The 18,041-nt window shown below is 36.9% G+C and overlaps 2 protein-coding genes across 2 annotated transcripts; both read right to left on the reverse strand.

Moving 5' to 3' along the window:
• Nucleotides 1-204: 204 nt before the first annotated feature.
• Nucleotides 205-7,726, reverse strand: LOC141430803 (luciferin 4-monooxygenase-like; the record flags this gene model as incomplete). The annotated part of the gene is given in 9 exon segments (XM_074091658.1): nt 205-355; nt 1,706-1,786; nt 2,046-2,177; nt 2,300-2,434; nt 2,808-2,958; nt 3,582-3,719; nt 4,058-4,250; nt 5,380-5,587; nt 7,469-7,726. Coding segments are annotated over 9 exon segments (1,303 nt in total), but the record flags the coding sequence as incomplete, so codon positions are not given.
• A 5,301-nt stretch (nt 7,727-13,027) lies between these two features.
• LOC141430804 (cytochrome P450 4g15-like) lies at nt 13,028-15,594 on the reverse strand. The gene is made up of 2 exons (XM_074091659.1): nt 15,298-15,594; nt 13,028-13,608 (listed from the first exon to the last, which is right to left on the reverse strand). The coding sequence occupies exons 1-2, from the start codon at nt 15,530-15,532 to the stop codon at nt 13,418-13,420; spliced, it is 426 nt and encodes a 141-aa protein (XP_073947760.1). The 5' UTR covers nt 15,533-15,594; the 3' UTR covers nt 13,028-13,417.
• Nucleotides 15,595-18,041: the final 2,447 nt, after the last annotated feature.

An 18,041-nucleotide genomic window follows, 5' to 3' on the forward strand; every position in this document is an offset into this window, starting at 1 on the left:
CCGAATTAGTGAATTTCATAACTTACGAACGAGAAGATAAAATCCACACGTAGGTACTATACTCAGCAGCACAAAATTTGGCCCACTCTCCATACAAAATTAGCTATTAGTGCATACATTTGAGGGCCAGATTTTTTGCCGCTCTGTATATTCAATAAAATACAGACGTCACAGATATATCATATTATACAAAGATGTCATAACTTACATAATAATTTTTGTATCTGAAAGCGCTGGACATCCGTTCCACAAAGTAATGGTACCCATTTTCATCCATGTACAAAAGGTCTCCAGTCTTGTACCAGCCGTCGGCTGAGAACGCCTTAGCAGTCGCCTCAGGATTGTTATAATATTCCTGAAAGTATACAAAATGAGTAAAGTATCTCCAAATTGTAGCTGAGAGATCAAAATAGGCGCTTTTTAATTTTTAAAATTTACCTATATCTACCTACAACCCATAAAAATAAATCTAACCGTATCCATGATCTTTCTGAAAAATCCTGTCACCTCTTAGACTATTCAGTCGACTACCTTTTATGATATTTATAGAATAAGGCGTTACTTTGCGGAGGTTTTATATCAATGAACAATAAACAATTATTTCGCTCACCCGCGAACTTACGATAGCTACAAAAAAAAATTTAATAAAAAAAGAATTGAACCGACCTAAAAAAAACCATGAAAATAATTTTCTACCAGTCTGAAGTCGGTCGGTGCCTCAGCACGAGCCAGCAGGAGTGGACCTATAGTCATCTACCTCACCTACGTACTATAAATTGGGCTTCAATCCCTCCTGCTGGCTCGTGCTGAGGCACCGACCGACTTGAGACTGGTAGGTTTTTTTATCACGCTTTTTAGTGTAAATAATCTAAGATACAATAGTTTGATATTAACTGCTTGTTACCTTTTACGAAAGATTGCTTTTTCCGATGCTGAGGCGTTCATTATTGAGGAGTTCTGGTGCTTCACTACCCGTTTTACCATATGCATTACGAGGAGCATAAGTTGCTTAGCAACTGTGTCAAAGTAATTAAAATTCAACCCGTGAAATATTTGTAATTGAGTAGTAACTCCGATGGCCAACTGTGGTCTTAATCATCAGTTTCACTTCACCACATTAAATGATGATTTTCAAGAACAAATGCAGTTACTACTAAATATATCGAATTTACTATAGGTGTCCCTACAACATTTGAAGAGTTCCCTCGATTTTCTTAAGATCAAATCATCAGATCCTGATTTGGTGCTTATGGAACCTAATTGAAGACATTCCTAGACGAACGCAAAAAAAAATTCAAATCGGTTCATAAATTTCTTCGAGTTCTGAGGTAACACAAAAAAAACACAACCGAATTGATAACCTCCTCCTTTTTTGAAGTCGGTTAAAAATGCGTTTCGTTGTTGTTCTAATAAGATTGAACGTTTAAGTAAAGAGTGGCGGTAGCGATAGTTAGGTTTGTATGATTAGATTACTGCGTGTTCTTACAGTGTGGAGGTGGAAGAGCTGCATAAAGTCAGATATTTTTTCATAATCGTAACTATCGTAAGGTCACGGGTGAGCAAAGTGATAATGATTTAATTTATAATTCCCTTTTAGGAGATAGATAGAAAAAGAGTAGAGAGAGAGAAAATAAAGAGGGAAATTATACAAAGACAAAGAAAGAGAAGACGAGAAAACATATAGGTACCTATCGTTTTAACTTACCACAAACCTCGGTCCTTTGGTCCACAGTTCTCCTATCTGATTTGGTTTCGTGATGACCTCTCCTGTTTTTGGATCGACCAACTGTTAAAGAAAATGGTGGTAATTTACAATCTTTGTCTTAATATCATACTAATATCATAATATTAATATCTCAATATCCGCTGAACTAATTACGCATATAACTAAGAATCACCGCGAAGAAACTCGCTTTCACAAAAAAAAGCCGCATTGAAATTATTTGAGAGCTACGATGCCACAGACAGACAAATTGGCGTCAAACTTATAACACCCCTCTTTTTGAGTCGGGGGTTAATAATTAACCTGATATATAATTATCCACCTGTGTTTTGATCAACTCCACACTCGTTCCAATGTTTCCGAAGGGTCCATTCGGAGCCGGTAGAAATATGGGCCCAATACATTCCGTCTGCCCGAATAAGTTCCACACAACCGCATCTTTTTGCATTCGGGACTAAAACCAAAAAGACGTGTAAATGAGGTTGTATATGACAGGCTTCATTATAAATTAATAGTAAATAATAATTAATAATAAAACTGTTTATGGTACTCAAAACAAAAAAATATGTAACTTACTTTGACTAGGTTTAGGGTCATCTCATTCGTAGCGAATCCGTACATAACGACCTTATTGAAACATGTCAAATCGCAATGTTTTGGATGCTTTATAATGCCAGCGAACAGAGCAGGGCTTCCAGTACTGACGACGGGCTGGAAAACCATTCATTTTGTAAACAAGATGCACATGTTGATGATGATGATGGTGGTGGTGGTGATAGTGACGATTGTGATACCCGCAACGTTTTCGACCAATATGTAGTTAAGCATAAGGTATTTTTGCTATCATAGAGAATCATGTGTGATTAAACGATGATATTGATCTGCGAGAATGATTGATGAAAATTTTCAGATTGCGTATAAATATTACATCATTTGGAATATAATGAGTGATAAAATTCTAAGATAGACGAAAGCGAAGAGATAACAATATAAGGAAAATACAACAAAAAATATGTTAGAAGCAATAGTAACAAAATAATGTAAATTTGAAACAAGAAGTGTTTCTGAGTTATATAAAATCTACCTTGTATTTGTTGATGATATCGATAGCGTGATCAATGGTGACCGGCGAGGAAGTCTGCACCTTGATGTGGTTTGCTGTGATCATGCTGAGTGAGGCCAGGTACGATGATATCCATTGCACACTTGACAAAGTCAGCGCAGGTTTGATCACTCTGAAAATTATGATAATACTTATAACATCTACCTCTCAGTTTGTTACAATAATGAACAGCGCCTAAGAAAACGTCTGTTAATGATTATGATTTCTTATGAGCTGTGAGATTATCCATAACAGAATAAAGGAATTCAGTAAGGACTAATTGTAGGGAAATATTTGACAGCAACATAAAAAAATCGTAATAAATATTGAAATCATAACATGAACAGAGAACATTTCTGCAGGTAATAGGGAAAGTTTACCTAAACACTAGTAAATGCTTTTCGGGATTTTTTGCACAATCAATGAACAATCGCGCAACTCATAAGTTATTATTTTAAACCATAAACTGACATTTTCTTAAAGGAACTGTTATTGTTGTTATGCATAACATATTATGTTTCCGTAGAAGCATTGGCATTTTTGTCGGCAAGAGGCAAATCTAAATGAATACCGCATCTTTTAGATTCCCGAATGCAAACTATGCGATGGATTGAGAAACGGCAACTCACTTCTCAGTAGTTCTCAGTCACATTTTAGGTAAAAACAGATGACACAGTATTCTACGGTGTATTTTTTTTACTATTCAATCTTTCTACTGCTATTTTGTGTTGAAGTGAACTGTAGCATGAAACTTACTTCTCCTTTAAAAGCGAGTATAGGTGAAGAACTTTGATGATATCTCGATGTTTAAAAGCAGCTACTTTGGGAAGACCAGTAGTTCCACTAGTGCTTATCAACCAGGCATATATTTTGTTTGTGTCAAATGTTGCAACTCTGTAACAAGTTTATAATTATTATGTACTAGTATCCATAGTAGAAGCTTTGCTTAGTTTGGGACTAGGTCAATTGGTGTCAAGTATCCCATGATATTAATATTATTTTATTACAAGATTTATTGCTGATGGTTGATTACAGTTGTATCGTCAAAAGTTCCTTGTACCTATATAAACATCTCTTTAAATTTTTCATCAACGTCAGATACAGTACACCTGCTTTCAATTTTCATACTTTTTACAAAAGACAACGGACTTGCAGAGGTCTAACACCTAGAGCTATCTTTAACGAAACGCGAAGATTAAATATCTTCAATTTCTATTTGTTATTTATCTTACCTGAATTGGTTATCCGGTGTGCAGTCATCGTATTTTTTCATAAACTTAGCAAAAGAGTGGTCGCCGTCACCGAATGTGACTATCTTCATGGTCAAATCGAGGTCCTTTGCGGCTCTATTGAAATCAGCATAGTTCTCCACTTCGCAAAATGTTATCTTTGGTTTGGTGGTATTAAACAGGAACCTTATTTCCTCTGCAGGAGATACAAAGTCTTATTTCAGTTGTACGAGTATATTATTATCTTCATAAATTTTTGTGTTTTAACACTCAGCTTCGTTGGCGTCAAGAATTAACGGTATTTATTTATCGTCTAGTGTATCTTGATTTTATTTTATCGGGAGCTCATTAAAGGTATTCAGTCTAGATACATCCAGTAACAAATATAATTCATGCATGAAATTACTAACAGCGAATGTTAAAAAACTGATAATATAAATTATATTATCCGGGAGTTGCATTGAAAGGTGTTGTAAGCAAATTTTTATTATTTATTTATTTTCCACACTTACAATTATTTTATAACCATTAGCTCAATTTTGCCGTTAGTTCAGCCCATCATTCTGGTTTTCTATAATTCACAATGGATTGACGAGTATTATTGAAAACGTTTCATTTTCTCCAGTCCGTCAGTCAAAGATCGAGTAGCACACGCGGTGATTCTGTCGTCTTTCTACCCAGAATGATGGATTAAATTATTGATGTCAGCATGAGCATGTAACCAACTTAGTTCGTGAAAGGGTTCACCATCGATGAATAAGTACATCGTGGAGGACATCATTATTATCGTGTAACCGATCTCTAAGGATCTTTTCAGTAATTTTGATCCGGCCACTGACTCAAACGCACGGCCAGACATACAGCGAGCGTTTTCTCCGTTCATTGCATGACGGCCGATTGTTCGAGCGTTTCAACCGCCTCATTTTTCCGGTTACAATTTTTACGGATTGGCTGTAGATTTTGACGTCGTTTTCGATTATTTGTTAGAGTTCCTAGGAGTTCCTCTATTTTTAGCAGATAACTAAAAACCTGTATCAGAATATTCAGCCATTTTTACGGAAAAGTGTCCAGATAAATGAGACGCACGATGAGATTGAAACGAATAATTGCCCGGCCAAAACGCTTACACAAAACGTCACTACTTTAAAAAAAATCGTATCTCAAAGTAGATAATTTTTCTGAGTGGACCTTATGAACATTGAGTCAAGGTTCAATTTTGTTGATATATTGATTTTAGATACGAGATTTTTTCAAAGTAGTGACGAAATGGTTGCTGGCAGCACACGCAATAATAGCCGAGGAGCGGCACAAAACGAGAAGCTTACCATATTTATACAAAGGATCGACTCCAGCCAAAGGAAGCCCATTCATGAAGCCTGCGTAGAAAGGGATGTGCACATCTAGGTGATTCCTCCCTGACACCATGAGCACGTCTCCTGGCTGCAGACCGGCGTTCCTGAGGCATCGCGCCAGGCGGATGGAGCGGGACTTCACTGACAGCTTGGATTCTGTCTCACCAGTTGCAGCGTCGATCTAATAAATTATTAATTATTTTGTAACCTAGATAATGATCGTGCTACCATGCAACTACACGCTCCATTTTAGTTCTATTGCCGTACAACATCAAATGAAGAATTAAACCTTTGCCAAGTAACACTTGATTCAAATCTAAAAAAATATAGGAATTTTAAATGGTTTTATTTAGCTTGCCCTGTTTGTTTATTTGTTTGGGTCAAATCTAGTAATTGAAATTTGACCCCCTTCCTGTTGTGTAAGAGTGCTTGCAAAGACAAATCAAATGAGCCCAAACTCGACGGGGCTACATCGTTTTGTTACTGAGATCCCGTGCCCACCTTCCGGCTCCATCATCAGATCAGCTTGATGGTACCATAATCTTGCATTGTCACCAAGTATACATAAGAGTACCAAATTTAAGCTGAATCGGAGACCAGGAACTGCTTGAATAAGGGTTTGTAAATTTTGGAACATCACTTATTTAGGTACGTATTTTCTGACATATTTACGTACGACGTACATTCAAAGTTCAATAAAAGATCAAATAAATAATTTTAGTAAGGATCCGTATTTTTTCTAGTAATAAATATAGTCTATGTTACTCAGGAATAATGTAGGATTATTCTAATAGTAAAAGAATTTTTGAAATCGATCCAGTAGTTTTTAAGTTTATTCGTAACAAACATCCAGGAATACAAAAATACAAATCTTTCCTACTTAGCTATGTGATAATGCAACATTGAACTGAAAAACTATTCATATCAGGCAATTTAATCTAACCATTTGCTGACTCGTGTCCAGGAGCGGATACCCCTACCATCAAACACATCCAGAAGGCCTGGGACACCCCCCGCCTTAATGCAACCTATGCTTCACTCCTGGAAAACTGTCCGAACGATTCAGAACGTGCCCGACTGCTCGCTGTTTCTGCTCCCGAGGCAGGGCATTGGCTAAACGCCTTGCCGTCGAGGAACATCGGCACTATTCTGGACCCAAATTCTTTGCGGATAGCAATTTCCCTAAGACTTGGGGCCAGAATATGCATTCCTCACATGTGCGTTTGCGGCAAAAAGGTGGAGCAACTGGGACGACATGGACTTTCATGTGTAAGGAGCGCCGGCCGTATGTTCCGTCATGGCACCATTAATGACTTAGTACGTCGGTCGCTTGCCACTGCTTCAGTACCTTCGGCTTTAGAGCCAGCCGGCATGGCAAGGGACGATGGCAAGCGTCCAGACGGGGTCACCCTGGTGCCATGGAAGCTCGGTAGGGCCCTGGTGTGGGACGCGACATGCGTTGATACTTTCGCTCTGTCCCACATCCAGGCAACTAGCTCACAAGCCGGCGCTGCGGCTGATCAGGCTCAAATACTCAAGCGTCGCAAGTACTCCTCCTTATTAAAGGATTACGAGTTTGCGGCGCTTGCTGTTAAGACCTTAGGGCCCTGGTCAGCCGACATGAAGTTTTTTATAAAGGCCCTGTCGTCCCGGTTGGTCGACGCTTCTGGGGACCCAAGAGCTGGCGCGTACTTATCCCAGCGGATCTCACTTGCGATCCAAAGGGGTAATGCGGCCAGCGTCATGGGAACCCTGCCACAGGCAGATCTTTTAGACGGGGTATTATTTTTATAATTTTCATTGTTACAGTTAGTTAAGCTATCTTAGGTTAGTTCTTTGCTGAAATAAATATTCAGAATTATTTAATTTCAAAATATTTTGCAAAACAACATAACTGAATAAAATCGTGCAAAGCCCCAAATAATTTCAAAATCCCGTCCAATCATAGCCGCATATACCTACGCATCGTAGCCGAACTAAACCAGAAGTTCCTTAGGTTTTCTTAAATTACTGCAGTAACCTATTGAAGTTCCAAACACTCGTAATTTTGCCGCAAACTTACCTGCCAAATATGATCTTCATAAGATTGGTTCATGTAATCCATAAAGAAGTTTCCCAAATGATAAAACTCATCGTGCACTTCCATACTTGTCTTAATATTCGGTTTAATCTGCATTTTATTTTCACGTAAGTATTAAATAACTAACTCTAAGGTTTTTGTATTGATTGTAGTAAAATATTTCAAAGAAAAGAAATTTACTGAAGAGCAGAATTACTTTCCGGTATCTACGAGTATGTCTTACTATTTAAACAAACATGTCTATTCGTTTGGGCTTTTATTTGGTAATCTTTGCGTAGTAGGTGGTCTCAGATCAATATAAGGTGAAGTGTTTATCATTAATAAATTACCAGATTAGCGATTGTTCAGAGGGATTTTGTTGATAAATGTTAAGGATCAAAATAGAGACCATATTGTTTAACGCTTACCGTTGGAATCGCTTCTTCTTTTTTCTTCTCTCTTCTTCTCCGCCTTCTTCTCCATCTTTCACCGTCTCTTTCTCCAACATCTTATATTGCTTGGCACAAATATTTGCTATCGTGTCAATAGAAAAACTTATGACCGATCATCTATACATACCTATAATAAAGCTGAAGAGGGTCGAAAGTGTGTACACGAAAGATATCCGAAAAAAAGTTGGCTGAGGATACTTAGGATCGATAACAGAACACGCTCCAACAGTTTTTTGTCTGTTTGTCTGTTTATCTGTTTGTCGTTTATTTGACCGCGCATCACATGAGAACAGCTGAACGGATTTAGTTGCAAACTTAACCAAACTGTCGAAAAAATCCCCGGCCAGGCTATAAAAATGTAACCCCTAAAAGGGGGACGGGACGAGGACGACCACTACACTCGATTGAGTTTAGTTTCTACCAGAATCTTATAAAATTACTTAGGAAAGACGTGCAAACTTATTTTCAACGACTTCGAATACCCCGCTCAACTAACAGATGGCGCTGGAATTAATACGTTGCTAGATACGTTGAGACATGATCATACGTCACTGAAAAAGGATTTAGCCAAATTAACTCTAAGTATAGAAGAGGGGTAATGGATATCAACAAATTTAATTGAATAATTCATTTAATAATACAACAAAATTACACGTCAATAAATTAACTGCCACAAATTGCACAGTGCCATCTTTTGAGGAACTGAGTAAACATTAAGTAATCATATATACTAAAAATGTCTTCCTTCCTTCGCGTTGTCATCGTTCATCCTCTCCTTTCCTCTCGTTTGTCCTCCCTTGGACAGAGCCAAATAAATAAAAAACACACACACACACAGACAATTATTTATTTAATATAATATACTACGAAATAATAAAAAATATTAATTTACTCGGTTATGAATTATTCCTAATCTTAATTATATCGTAGTAAAATATTCATACGTAATCGCCTCCTTTCAGCACTTAATAATGCCACGAAAATACTTTGAAAAAAAAAAATTTTTTTTTCTCTGTCGTTTTCGGGGTAGATGTCAAACGATTTCGGGCTCGAATTTTATTTTATACGCGTTACTATGCCATCATATATGTAAAATCTTATTCCTTGAGCACGATACATAGATGGGACACTTACTTAACAGGTTTTTCAGTCAGATTCAGCTAACTTTGTCGTTTCGATGGGGATTTTAGAAAAGTAGGTATTAGACTCGTTAGCTAGGTGCTTTAACTGCGTCCGTTTCTAATACGTTGTTAGTCTTTAATGATATAGAGGACTCCGCGTTCTTACGTCGACCGGTTTCAGTATTTATAATTTTCCAAACTGTTTTGATTTTATCATTAGAGCTTAGGACTTCATTTTATTAGTTACATGAACTGCTTTTGCTTTATTGCATATAATTTTCCATAATTAATGACATACTGGTGGAAACGTTCATCGTGGTTGTGACTCTGGTGGGTTCATTAAATAAGAAATTTAAATTAAAAGATTTTAAAACAGAAATAAACTGGTCTTTTTCAACGGATTGTGATAAAATATCGATATTAAAGTCCCCGCAGACCACTAGCTCTTTATTACGTTTTACTGATTTCCTTAGAACATCTTCCATAGTATTTATAAACAAAGGAATACTCGAGTTTGGTGGTATATATATATATATATATATATATATATATATAGACATAAAATTAAATGCTGTTCCGTTTCCGCAGAAGCGATCTCGCATACACGTTCAACAGAAAGGCTGGACACAGGTCTTTGCGTTCTTTGAACTTTAAACCATTTTACACTAATATGAGAGACCCGCCACCTGCTGCAGATTCTCTGCAGAAGGCGCTGGCTATTGCATAATTATTTACATTAAATTGCATTGAATCTTCTTTTAGCCAGGTTTAAGTATTACTATTAGTGTAAGATCCCGTTGTACAACTCTGCACCTACCGATCTAACTCTTATTTAATCAAAACGCTTAAATAAAAAGTCAGTTAAAAATTAAAAATATCAAAAATAAAACAGACCTAACATCTCGTCTGGTTTTGGCCTCGGGCGACCCCAGCCCAGAGGGGCTACCACGAAACTCGAAAATCGAAGTTCGTATCGTACCGTCCCTCCCACTCTCGTATGAAATAATATTAGCGTCAGCGGGACGGTAGGATACGACCTTCTATTTTCGAATTTCATAGTAGCCCTACAATTTGCGAATTATTCCTGATTCGTCGTATTCCTGTTTCGTCGGATTCCCGTTTCGTCGTATTCCTGACTGATACCGTGACTCCACTTCTGTAATGAATAATAGTTCAGAGAGGTACCTAATGCTGCCAGTGTCTTTGGGTCAATGCCTGTGGCAGAAAATCTGTAAGTACCACATTTTTACTTTGTAATTTTAGTTTAGTTCATATATTATAGTTTTAGTTTTCTAATTGTTTTTTTTTATATTAGTCAGGTACATACTTATTTTAGGAATTGTTAATGATAAATACTTACAAAGTACATTAAAATCAAAAATAATTATGAAATAAATAAAATATCATAAAAAATACGGATGGTGGCTCACTGATAGGTAAGCTATCTACTTTTTTATTATTTAGAACCATCTCTTTACCAAGTGTAAATTCATTCACTTTCGAAACATACGAGTTAAGTGTTGAAAATAAAAGTATCGAAGTTAATTATGAAAAATGTACCTATTACGGTAAAATTTTGCTAGAGAATCTTGCAGCGTTGTATTTTTATCACATTCAGATCAAAAACAAATATGGTTCTGAACTGTACAATGGGATCTTACCCTATATGCTATAATAATAAGTGGCCCCAAATACGATACAATCGCAAGATAACTAACGACATTTCGCAAATTGTTTTCAGAAAGATATCCATCTATTTAAGCAAATAGTAAGATTAATATCTCACAGGTAATTGATTATGTACCTACTGCGGTTATTTGCGTAAAATTATTAACATCAGGACGTCACGTAGGCGATAAAGAGTGAAGGAATTAATGGAAAAGTTTATTTGACGCACATCACGTAAACTATTTTGTAACGGTTGCGGTGGAGACGGCGGGGCCCTGATGTTTGGAAGCCCTGGATTTATTTAGAGAGCTGGGTCGTCGTCTAAGGCACAAAGGTTTTGATTTCCGGTCTAAGTCGTGGCTGGTTCAACAGGTGTCCATTGCGGCACAGAGGGGCAATGCAGCCAGTGTAACGGGGACTTTTGAATCGGGCACGATGCAGGGGGAATTTTAGTTCTTTAATTTCTTTTCTCCAGTTATATGTGTATTGTATTAATGGCATTGTTAGGTTTAATTTGAATTACTTAATATTATTAATTGATTTAAATTAATTTAATTGTAATTTTATAACTTGACATGTATTATTTACACATACCTAATCATTGTAATGCAATAAATAATTCAATTGAATTTATTAACGTATATTATAAGTAAGCTTTGTCCCGTTGTCTGTCAGTCTGTCTATCTGTAATCAAATCTTACAAGTTATATTCGACCAACTTCCAGTAGTTAAATTGACTTGAAATTTGGTATACCTACTCGTACTTATGCAAATTGCGTGACAATACTAAATCTGGTAGTGACATCCTGGTAGTCAGGCCAGGATTGTCTCCGCAGGACGGAACTCTTCAACGGAATCGACTTGAACTAGAAATTTGCAAATGTAGTGTACACCGACGACGCTTAGATAAAAAAAAATATTACTAGATACTTATACTAAATTAACTTAGGCTAATTTTGCGGGAAATCAGCATAGTCCCCGCAGGATATGGATAAACGAATTCTTCGCAGATGAAGTCGCGGGCAACAGCTAGGTAGTGCATAAATATTTTTTACTGTTTAGTTGTCTTTTTTGGCGGAGTTTTTTTGTCGGCGTTTTTGTTTCCGGTGTTTTTATTTTATTTTTGATGGCGTTTTTCGTGTCGGGAGTTTTTTAAATTTTAAATTTGTGTTTTTTTATTTCATGTTTTTTAAACTGGTAGGTATACGAGTATTTTGTTTTTAAAGTAGACTAGTGTGTTGGATATCCTGGCTGCAGCATCAGCTCATCGTGTTGCCACCATTGCATTGTATGTAGAATCAAATACTGATCATAAGAAATCAAACACGACATATCTGCTATTATTTTTTCAAGAGTATACTGGTGTGCTGGCTGGATATCCTGGCTGCAGCATCAGGTCGTCGTGTTGCCAACACTGCATTGTATGTAGAATCAATTACTGATCAAAACGCATCCAAACACGACATATTATGTGCTATTATTTTTTATAGAGTGTAGGTACTAGTGTGCTGGATATCCTGGCTGCAGCATCAGCTCATCCTGTTGCCACCATTGCATTGTATGAAGAATCAAATACTGATCAAAACGAATCCAAACACTATATATCTGCTATGGTTTTATCAAGAGTGTACCTACTAGTGTTCGGGATATCCTGGCTGCAGCATCAAGCCGAGAATTTCATAATCTTGCATAGTTATATATCATATATGGGTGTTTCAAATTTTAGGTCCTAAATATGTTTGAAATTAAAGTAAATTCTCATTAAATATGCAGCAGATGATCTTGAAACGGCTGAACCGATTTTGATGAAACATGGCTAAGGACCATTGCTGATTTCAAATAAAAAAAACCGCATTCAAATCGGTCCACCTGTTTAAGAGCTACGGTGCCACAGACAGACACACAGACATACAGACACACATAGCGGTCAAACTTATAACACCCCTCTTTTTGCGTCGGGGGTTAAAAAAATGGGCGCTTTGGAAATATATCTAGTAGAAATGTAGCAGCAAGTGGGTCTACCGAAAACAGTAAACTAAAACTTTTAAATTGGTCTATGTGAAAAAGTATATATACGCGTCGACTTGAGAACCTCCTCCGTTTTTTTTTTCGCCAGTTAAAAAATAAAACAAGTCATAAAACAAAAAAGTGTTTTTAATCAAAACAAAAGTGATACAGTCTACGTCAAAACGATAGATACACTCTCCAAAGTGCAAACATATATCTTGAATTTTATAGACATCCTGAATTCCCCTGTATTTCTCAAACATATTCCCTAAGTTTTCCCAACCCTGATTTGAATGCACAACGAGACATGAAACTAAATAAAAGCTTGTAAAATACGATCAGAGGCCATTGTCTATTAGACAATGTCTGCGTCTGACCTTTGTCTGACATTCACATTGTCTATTAGATAATATGTGCGCTGAAGGTCGCGCATTCACAATCTCCTTCTGCCCTAATCTTAGGCATCGTCCTAATCCTAAGTCCGAATGCGCGATCATCGTAGGTTTGCGCGAATTTTACTAGTAGGTAGGTACGAACGCGCGATCAAACATATTGAACTCGAATTGCATTCGCGTTCTATTAGGACGGTGCCTTATACCGTGTGGTAGAAAGAAATGGTAAAAACAATTTTATTGTGATTCCAAATGCGTTAGACAATGAGGCCTCTGGGTCCTGCTCGCTGGCACTAAGTATTTATAATTTAACTACGCTACGGTATGTGTCCTGGAGCTTTTAGATTTCCTGGGAGAAACCCTCAGGTTGTATCCAGCTGCAAACTTGACTGAAATGGCGACTTGGACTTCCAGGTCTTCCAGACGGCCGTCGGCTTCGAATCTTAGGTGCGTCAGTGCTCGTACGACAATCGTTTTAATCATTACTGTCGCGTACACGCGGCCTGTAATGCAATTATTACATTGAATTAACGGATAATATTTGCCTTTTTGTTATGAGATCAAGCTAAGTATTGTGACTTTCAATAACTATGCGAGCCGATATGGACCGACCCCGCTTGAACGTCGAGGTAGTCTGTCAAATTATAACTCACTGGGTCCAGTGGTTTAGTTAGACTGTGCGTTATCCATCTATTTATCTTCTATCTATACATAATAATATAATAAAGCTGAAGAGGGTCGAAAGTCTGGAAGATATTTGAAAAAAAAGTTGTCTGGGGATACTTAGAATCGATAACAGAACACGTTGCAACAGTTTTTAGAATTTTTGTCCGTTTATCTGTTTGTCGTTTATTTGACCGCGCATCACATGAGAACGGCTGAACGGATTTTGGTGCAAACTTTACGGGTACATTTATTATAAATATAATGTATAAATTTAAAATACATATCGGTTGAAATACTTACAGTTGAAATACCGAAAATTATAAAGTATAACGCATCAAAATACATAAAGTTATTTGACATAAGTTCTAAACGCATAAGCTCGAAATGCATAGTGATCAAAATATGTATTATAATAGTTACAATGCATAATAGTTGTTGCTTTACAAGGGAATTTATTATGACACTTTGAGAAAACTTTACTAATGTTTCGGCGAAAAACGTTTAGCAACCTGCAGCAAATGAATCATTTCGCCACTTTTCATTTCCCAACTGTTTAATATTTTTTTCATCACACTTGCCCGTAAACAGTCTCATATTATGCAGGCTACCTTGGTTGCAACCCCTCAAATAAATAAAACCCTCGACATTAATGTGCTTGTCATGAAACCCGTGGTGGGTAAATGAGTCATTGCGCGTACAAATTTTCTTGTCATGAAGTCCAAGGTCGGTTAATGAGTCAATGCCCGTACTGAGCTGCTGCGCGCGCTGCTGCAGGAACACATGCACACGCACGTCAGGCGCAGCTGCGGAAGGGGGAGGGCAGCGCTGCCAAGAGGTATCGCCAATATTTGGAACAATTATATTTTTTCTTTTTGAAATAAAAAAAATACTCGCAAATGTGATGAAAAACATTGTATGTCGCACGGGAGGTACTAGAATTAAGAACATCGACTCATTAAAGCCCTCGCAGTCTTCGACTTAGGGCTTCTAATTGACTCTCGTTGGTAATTCCTTATTTACAGCCCTTAAGACACAATGTCCTATCTGAAACTGTAAATATTCCAGGATTTTTATAAAACGAATCTAACCTAACTTAAAGGGTTCTACACGATGGCCCTGAAATAAATCCTGAAATATTTACAGTTTAAGAGTTGCGAAATGAAAAGTTGCGAAAAGGCAGTACCCGGAACTCAAATGGTTCGACTAAAGGTTCCACTGTATATACTATGGAGTATTTTGTAAATATCAAAATCTACGCAGACGAAGTCGCGGGCAATAGCTTTGTAAATAAATTAGTCATTCAGTGATAGTACAGCCGAACAAATTGAATCATGTCATAACCCTAGAAAGAAAAAAAAACAACTTCCTTTTTTTGAAGTCACTAAATTAATACATTTATTCACAACACAACAATAGACAACACTACACAGATGTTGTATAAGTGTCCAGTGTCAGTGTGTATGTGTCTAGGTGTTGTCTTTGTTGGCATTTCTTTGCGGCTGATTTTACCCGTGACTCTGACTCACCCAAACAATCCATGGGCCCTAAACTGAAGGGCACGAAGGCATTAGGATTCCGTTTCTTGACGTTTTCAGGGAGGAACCGCTCGGGTTTCACTTTGTTAGGTTCATCCCAGTACTTGGGATTCCGGTGGAGAATGTGTATAGGGATTGCCAGCGACGTACCAACAGGGAGAGTTATTCTACCTGAGAAAGAGGACGATAAATTGTTTTTCTTCCAACTATTCTTTAATTTCATCATAACCGCACTAAATACCCAGCACAAAGCAGGACTTTTCTGCTCTAGAGCAGAAAAAATGTATAAAAATCCTATATTGCATTGTTTTAGATTTTTTTTTAAATTGCACGACCAAATCCGTAACTCGAGTATTTTTGCTATTAAATTAGCCTGCATAGTGTAAGGAAATCTAGTGTTAGGTTGGTCAACCTGACGGTCTTATGAAATTTGACAGATCGCGTACAAAAAATTGTTGCTTAGCCGTATATTTAAAAATAAACTTTGTGGGTTTGGTTGGCCAACCTGGCGCCCATCCGAAATTTGACAGATTGCGGGTAAAAATATCTGCTATATATACTATTTCTGCCGAAAAAAGTAAGAAATAAAAAAAAAACAAATTGGCGGGAACCTTGCTAATTTTCCGTGGACATTTTCTGCGAGTGCGAATGTAAACTTACAAAAATGGAATCATCGAGTGCTAGTGACATTTCTTTCCTATTAATTGTTTAGCATGAGTTTTTTTCGTCTACTATTCCTGTAATAGTTGAAAGAAAAGCAGATTATGCACCTCGCATTAAGTCATATTTATATTGCCCTCGTTCACGCTCGGACTCCAAATCGGCACTCGGTGCAATAATAAATAACTTTCCGCTTGGTGCAACAATCTACTATTTCACCACACTTGCTCATTAATGATGTTATTCCATGCCTGTATACTAAAGGACAATGGCCTCAATTGTGCCCACGGGAGTTATGGATTTACGTATAGTTTTTTCCCCCCGAGGAGTTACTATGACTTTAGTTTTAAAAATAAAGTAGGTACATCATTTCAGTCTAAAGAGGTTTCAAGTCAGCCAACGATTTTATTACATCTTTAAAACTTAGCTATAACCCCATTTAACGCCATATATTTTTTCCACGCATCATAAAACTTCGTAATGCTATTCAGCCAGTACTTTTTTTTAATGTGTGCCATTTTAGAAATAAAAATTATACCGGTCACGATCTTGTCATACACACTGTATATCCGAGCAAAATTATACAGCTTTCTAGCATTGATAGTCCCTGAACAAAACCGCGGACGGACAGACAGACAGACAGACAGACATAACAAAACTATAAGGGTTCCGTTTTTGCCATTTTGGCTCCAGAACCCTAAAAACGGAATAAAAAAAATATTTAAGGGGGGATCCCATCAACAAACGTGATTTTTATCTTGTGCCGTTTTTTGCTCGATATTAATAACGGCAACAGGTAGACGCTTGAAATATTCATTAAATATTTAGACGTATATTCACTTTAAAAATAAATAATTAAAATAAAATAAATATTAAAGGGGGCTCCTATGCAACAAACGGTTTTTTTTGCTAATGTCAAATGTTGTATAGATAATGGTACGGAACCCTTCGTGCGCGAGTCCGACTCGCACTTGGACGTTTTTTTATCTATTTCACCTTTACAAAATAACCTTATTTCGGGCAGTCGGGTAATAAGGACAACAGGGGCAATTTTAAAGGTAAAGTTCCGAGCCAAGCGAAACTGACGCCACTAACGCCGCGTTATTATCGCCGCGACAGAGCGATAGTACCTACAAGGTTCTATATAAATACATGATGGCGATACTTGACGCCGCGTCAAGTATCGCCGTGTTCGTACACGCCGTCATGTATTTATATAGAACCTTGTACTATCGCTCTGTCGCGGCGATAATAACGCGGCGTTAGTGGCGTCAGTGTCGCTTGGCTCGGAACTTTACCTTTACGGGTATTTTAAGATTTGTTATATTTATTTAAAGAAACAAGTTTTAAATTGTTTTATTTACACAAAATTACAATTTTAAAACCGCTATAATTAAACCCACTAAAATCCAAAGAAGTTATCTAACTTCTAAAGCATTAAATTCATTATTTATTCCTTAGTAACATTTACACAAATAACACATTTACATACATGAGTAGGTAGTTAACTTTATCCAAGTAGACATATACTCGTATTCTGCAGTAAATATGTCTATGAGGTTTACTTCTAATGTTTATATCTTACAGTCTTACAGCCTTATTCATAAAAAATCCTTAATTGAGGTTTGATCGGTCTGTTACTTAGCAGACTGATTAAGCTTAATAGACGGTTGTCAAAAAGTATGATTCATAAACACTTGCTAGCAGTCTGCTAGTTGTTGAGCTGCTGATAGACGGATTAGACGCGTTATGTTGGCCACCTTGACAAATCAAAGACAAAAAATGGCCTAATCGATAATTAAAAAAAAAAATTGACAGCAGTGACAGCAAATTACCAGGAAAAAAAATAAAAAGCGAGATGTTTGTTTTCCCGCCATTTCCGATCCGCATGTTTATGTTGTGCAAAAAGCCATAATTATGTTAATAATCCTTATTTTTTTTTCATATTTATTGTTTATTTATTGTTGCTAATTTAGAGGATTTTTAAATACAATATCCTGAAAATAATTTTTCCTATTTTTTTTTTAATCTGCGTAGCCCTGCCTTCACTATAAATATCTTCGGTACCTATGGTT

This window comes from Choristoneura fumiferana, chromosome 9, assembly GCF_025370935.1.
Source record: "Choristoneura fumiferana chromosome 9, NRCan_CFum_1, whole genome shotgun sequence".
Lineage (NCBI taxonomy): Eukaryota > Metazoa > Arthropoda > Insecta > Lepidoptera > Tortricidae > Choristoneura > Choristoneura fumiferana.

Coding starts and splice junctions, on each gene's coding strand:
- LOC141430804 (XM_074091659.1), bottom strand. CDS start 15,532: ATGATGAAATTAAAGAATAGTTGGAAGAAAAACAATTTATCGTCCTCT. Junction 13,609..15,297: donor AGGGCCCATGGATTGTTTGG/GTGAGTCAGAGT, acceptor ATTGCATTACAG/GCCGCGTGTACGCGACAGTA.